The sequence below is a fragment of the Trachemys scripta genome, chromosome 7 (assembly GCF_013100865.1).
Source record: "Trachemys scripta elegans isolate TJP31775 chromosome 7, CAS_Tse_1.0, whole genome shotgun sequence".
Classification (NCBI taxonomy): domain Eukaryota; kingdom Metazoa; phylum Chordata; order Testudines; family Emydidae; genus Trachemys; species Trachemys scripta.
The window spans coordinates 106,314,509-106,320,508 of NC_048304.1; the positions used below are offsets into that span (position 1 = coordinate 106,314,509).

At 36.5% G+C, this 6,000-nt stretch overlaps 1 protein-coding gene across 7 annotated transcripts in view; it reads left to right on the top strand.

Annotated features, from left to right (window-relative positions):
• Positions 1-4,525, top strand: part of CHST15 (carbohydrate sulfotransferase 15) — an 85,903-nt gene extending 81,378 nt beyond the window's left edge. For all 7 annotated transcript variants that reach the window (XM_034775148.1, XM_034775155.1, XM_034775152.1 and 4 more), the window contains exons 7-8: positions 2,343-2,490; positions 3,713-4,525. In XM_034775148.1, coding sequence (XP_034631039.1) covers positions 2,343-2,490; positions 3,713-3,903 — 339 coding nt within the window. In that variant the 3' untranslated portion in view covers positions 3,904-4,525. The remainder of the gene's footprint in view (positions 1-2,342; positions 2,491-3,712) is intronic.
• Positions 4,526-6,000: the final 1,475 nt, after the last annotated feature.

Consider the following 6,000-nt stretch of genomic DNA (forward strand, 5'->3'; position numbering starts at 1 on the left):
TCTGATCCTGTAATACCAGGGCTGCCCAGAGGCAGGGGCAAGTGGGGCAATTTGCCCCGGGCCCCGCAGGGGCCCCCACAAGAATATAGTATTCTATAGTATCGCAACATTTTTTTATGGAAGGGGACCCCGAAATTGCTTTGCCCCAAGCCCCCTGAATCCTCTGGGTGGCCCTGTGTAATACTATCATATGTTAGGTTAATAATTAAAAGAAAGTATTTAGAGCTTATAGCGTTATATTCAATATGTACATAAGGAATTTTGCTACATAGGTTACCCTGTAACTGACAAGCAGCCCAAGACCAATGTCAGGTCACAGTTTCTAAGATAACCATAATTATTAGATGGTAAGATTTTTGGGAAAGGAACTGTCTTGTATTGTATGTTTGTTCAGTACCTGGCATAATGGGTCATAATGATCGTGATTGTGCCTCTGGGCACTACTATGGTACAAAGAAATAATAATAATAATACAAGGAGTTAATAAAACTGTGGGAACTGTTTACTCAGAAAAGAAATATTCCACGTAACATCTGAGCCAAGAGTAAGGACTGAATTTGTTGAGAGAACTTTTGAATCATGGTTTTTAAATCTGTGAGCCCAAAAGTTGTTTCGCATGCAAAAACTCAGGCATTAAAACTTAAGTGCCCAAAAATTTAGATGTGCATTTTTGAAAGTACATATGCAGAGGTTGCTTTGGAAAATTGGCTCTTTAAGTTTGAATAGATTTTGAGTCAGATTGCATAGATTAGTTTCTCTACTTGTCATCTCATAAAAGTAGAAACCAAAATATTCCATTTGTGTTCTTGATTTGGAATTTTAATTTAATAACAATGATCTGACAATAGTTGGAGGATAGGATTAATGTTCTGTGCTTTTCTGGCAATTCAGAAAGCAGAGTGTTTCTTTTCAAATGACTTCATGTTGTTTATTGATGTGAAGATTGTTTTATAGTTTATTAAAATTAATCTGTCCATTGCTGTAGTAATGATTCAAAACATGACTTCTTTCAGAAGTATTTAGGCCATTTCTGCAATTACTCAAGTCAACTAAAAGAGCACAAGACATCGTTGTCTGCTTTTGTCAATTCTATACTGAATGTGACTCCAAGATGTACCAAGCTTCTCTTATCAAAGGCAGTCTTCCTTTCTGTTTCTATGTCTGAATGGGTAAAAAAGAAACAAACACAGGCACAAACAGGAACTTGGAGTTTTAAGAAGCCTAAACTGCACCCTTAAATGTTTGTTGCCTGTTGTTGTGCAAAATTGAGCAAAAATGGAGACCAGGTTCACGCCAGACTGAAAATTTGTCCCTTCACATAAAAGAGAACGATCATATTTTCCTCTACGGTATACTACAGTGTAAGTCTTCTGTTGAACAGTTAGACGGTGTACTCCTAAATCTGTCTAGGTATTTATGCCATGCTCCTAACTTTAGCATCTGAGCATCTGCTTGGTTCTCTAGGAATTACTAATATTGACTAACAGGAGTATAGTTTAATAGTACACAAGTCCTCCACCATCTTCATTTTAAGATAACGTTGGTGTCCTTTTCCTTCTGGACATTTGTGAAGTTGAATCTGCCTGGCCGAACTATCCAATGATCATTCTTCATAAAGCAAAAGCTAACAGATTATCTCCTCACATTCTAATTGGCTTGAAAAAACGAGGTGTGTGCCATAGCAGTTCATGCCATTCTATGGAATAGCCCAACCGCTGAAGGATGGTGCAGATATTTTGATTATAAGAGGTTTTATTGAAGTATTTTCTCTTTGGTAATGCTGTGAGTATGAAATGTCCTTACAGAATGCATGTTTGATAAGATAGAGGAATAAATTCTAACCCCAGTACATCATAAGGTTTGTAAGACATTTCTGAAAGGTGCTGAGTGCCTTCAGCAACCATTGTGCTCAGCCTTGTGCCTTTTGGCCCTGATGAAGGTGAATGTACTTACACATATGTTTAGCTTTAAATATCTCCATGAATACCTATTCAGTTCAGTGGTTGAGGGTCAGAGTGCTCAGAACTTAGCAGGACAGGGCCCTAAGCACATGGGCTCAGGCCCTTACTAAATTGAGACGTAATTTACAAATATAGGGGTCCAACGCTGAAGGATTTAACTATGTAAATAGCCCCACTGAAGTCAATAGCGCTACTCCATGCATAAGAGCTACATGATCAAGGTTTAAACTTTTTCTAGGCATCATATTTTAAAAACCTTATTCTAGATCAAATCCAAAATAGATTTTCCTTCCCGTGGAGAACAGTGGGATGAATATTCATTATTTTTGATACAAGATAGAATAAATGAATTAACTCCACTTTTTTGTTTGTTTTTTGTAGGTGAGGCTACAGGTTGGCCTTTATGTTGTGTATCTCTTGGACTGGCTGACTGTTTTCGACAAGGGTCAGATACTAGTTCTCCGCTTAGAGGATCATGCATCCAATGTTAAATACACCATGCATATGGTGTTCCAGTTTCTGGATTTAGGTAGGCATCATCTAGCTGGTTTGACTGAAGTGCAAAAGTCATGCTTACATTCTGGATTATTAATACTTATGGAGAGACAACATCGAAGATGTGAATCTGTGTTGATAGAGGGGCAAATTGTGCTGGCCTCACTCAAACAAAATTACCATTGGCTCCAAAGCCCCCATTGTTTTCAATGGGAGTTTTGTCTGAGTAAGGACAGTGCAAGAGAGTGAACAGAGAATTAATAACTATGTTATAAAATCAGAAACATGGTACTTCATGCACGTGTTTGAGCATGTAAGGCCTGATCCTACTTCTGTTGATGTCAGTGGGAGTTTTTGTGATGGACTGCAGCAGGAGCAAGAGCTGGCCCACGCGCTCTAAACAGCCAGGTGAAATACTTCAATGGTATGATGTGTTTCGTTGCCAAATCGGTAAATCCAGAATCTGAGTATTATAAAAGGCAGCATTTCTAGTGTCTTGGGGAATATGTTTTGACTGTCATTGGCTGAGACATCTGTTGCTAATCGTCAGAACAACATTGACAGACGGAACAATGCCTGATATTGGTTAGACAGTAGGAGGAGGAGGATGGAGATGTGGCTGCACATTAACCTGGTTGAATCCAAACATTGGCCTAGGTAATTAGATTTAGCAGATTGAACAGATAAGGGGCCTGGCCCCTGCTCCTGCCATCTAAGTTGCACTGAAAGAGGTCAGTGCACAAGTACAATTCAGGAGGGGTAAAGTTTGCTCCTATACTGAGAGTCATCGTAACACTACTTATATCCCACTGAAGTCCTTAAAGAGGATTGAAGTCAGATATAAGTGTTGCACTGTTTGACTGGGTGAACTTCACCCTAACAGGTATCAGGTGGCTCCTTCATAACAACAAAAATTAGGAAATAAAATGAAATAATTGTTACCGAAGAATGCACATTAATGGTTATTTTTACTGTCATATTTGTTTTCTGAAAACATGTATCTACCTCTAGAAATGATTTATGTTGCTTATTGCACAGATGATTAATTGATATGAAAGGAAAACTAAATATTTCCATGTAGTCTAACTGAAATTTATTTTACTAAACTAAACCCGTAACCAATATTCTGGAACATAACCACTGCTAGCAAAATTCCATTAATCTTTTCTTGACAAACCTATTTACTTGGCCATTTACATTCTTTAACATTAACATTTTGGGAAGGAATACATTAAAACAATTTTCTTTGACTGCAGGGCCTATAAGTGAGAAACAAGAAGCTCTAATTACAAAGAGTCCTGCATCAAACACTAGACGTCCTGAAGACCGAAATCTGGGACCCATGTTACCAACGACAAAGGCAATTCTAAGAGACTTCTATAGGCCTTTTAATACAAAACTGGCGCAAGTTCTTTTTGATGATGCTTTTTTATGGAAAAAGACATAATATGTAAATTCACTTCCACAAATACACTACTTTAAGGAGTTTTTATTTTTTAAAGTCTATTTTTGCGTGCACACATTTACATTTTATCCATTCCAAGGAGAAGCAAATCTAATGAGATGAGAGTTCTCTTCCCTTAGCATACGATATTTCACTGAAGCTAGATCACATTTTCCTTGTCAGAATGTAAAACATCCTGCTTATCAATCTCTTGCCATTTCTCTCCCCCCCAGCAACAGAGCAGTACGGAAATAGCATTGGAATGAAGGAGTTCTTTTACACTGTCTGGCTGTGGTTTTGAAGTTTAATCTTCTCTAAAACAGTACAATACATAATTAGCATTGATCTCTTAAAACCACACTTATGTCATCACTTTCAAGGTATGTTCTCCCCTCATTCATTCCAAAGTAATAAAAAATATCCATTAGCCATTAAAATCTTTATTTGAATTTAATCCAAAATTCTTTTTTTATTACTACAGCGTATCAACACATAGTTCAGAATCTGTTCACCCAGATTAATGCTATTACTTTAGTTAGTTAACTAATCTGATATATAAAAACATAACCAAGTGACTTTTCAATGTATTACTGCATTTAAGTAATTCCCAAACCTAATTAACTCCTCCAAATATGCTACAGTTTGTAGTAAAAGAAGAATTGCATATTCAGTGCAAGAATGAGTAATTTGAAAGTATTAAGTTAAAGAAAAAGCTATACATTTTGGGGCAATATAGAATAACAGAAATACACAAGTTTCTATTTGATTTTTTAAAATTTTACTTATTTAAATGCACATATGTAGAGTCCACTCATCTATATATTTTCCCAAGAAACCAGTAATGGGTCTGACGTTAAGTCCAGTGATATCAGTTTCAGAGTAGCAGCCGTGTTAGTCTGTATCCGCAAAAAGTAGAACAGGAGTACTTGTGGCACCTTAGAGTATTTGCTTATGCTCTAATAAATTTGTTAGTCTCTAAGGTGCCACAAGTACTCCTGTTCTTCTTTTTAGTGATATCAGTGGAAGTCTTTTATTTCAGTGGGATTTGGATCAGGCCCTACATGAATTATTGTGTCATTTTCCATTATAAAGAAACATGTTGAATTTCTGAAACCATTTAAAACCTAATCACTAAATTCATATACTAGTACCGTACAGTATCATGCATGACAGTATAATTCCTTACATTCTAGTAGGATCGGTACAGATAAACTGATGACGTTGCACACATTCTTTGTTTCCCTGTTTGGACAATTTGTATGCCTCTAGTCCAAAGTAAGTTCATCTGTACAATATTTCATGCTTTTTATTTACAATACAGCAAGCTACATTCACCTTTCAGTTACACCCACACAACCTCATTGAAGGCAGAATTTGGCCCAGTATGTTCTAACTGTAAAATTTACTTATTTTTTAAATTAGAGTGGATTATAGCCAAATAAAGACACTTATTTCAGTATAGTTTCTTCTCAAGGGCTAGGTGATACCTTCACTGAAATGCATCCAAACTGGATCAACCACAGCTGATGCACCAACGTCCAAAGAACCAGTTCTAACTAGTATATTGTGCTCTTAGTTTTGGATACTATCATTTTGCTCTTGTGCCTGTGTCCATAGTAGAGCTGGCTGAATAATAATAATAAAAAATAGATGCGCAAACATATTTGCAAATAATCGTACTGACTTCACTGCGTTGCTGTCTGTGGGGTCATATTATTTATTATTTACCAGTATTCCCTTGACTGACATATAGTGTGGAAATTGTTCACAAATTCTGAACATTTCACAAATAATTATTCATGTGAAAATTCAGTCATCCAATCTGGGAGCAGAAACAATACCACGGGATTCAGGTGACCCATTCTCACACTGCAAATGTTAATAGTTTACAGAGACAAGTTGGGAGAGGTAATATCTTCTATTGGACCAACTTCTATTGGTGAAAGAGACAAGCTTACACAGATCTCGTCTTTAGGTCAGGGAAAAATAGTTTCCAAACATATATTCAAAATTGTTCATGAGAACTATTCAGTGAATACTTATGAATATTTGACATATTTGCTGAAATCAGAATTGATTCGAACACTCTGTGAACAGAAA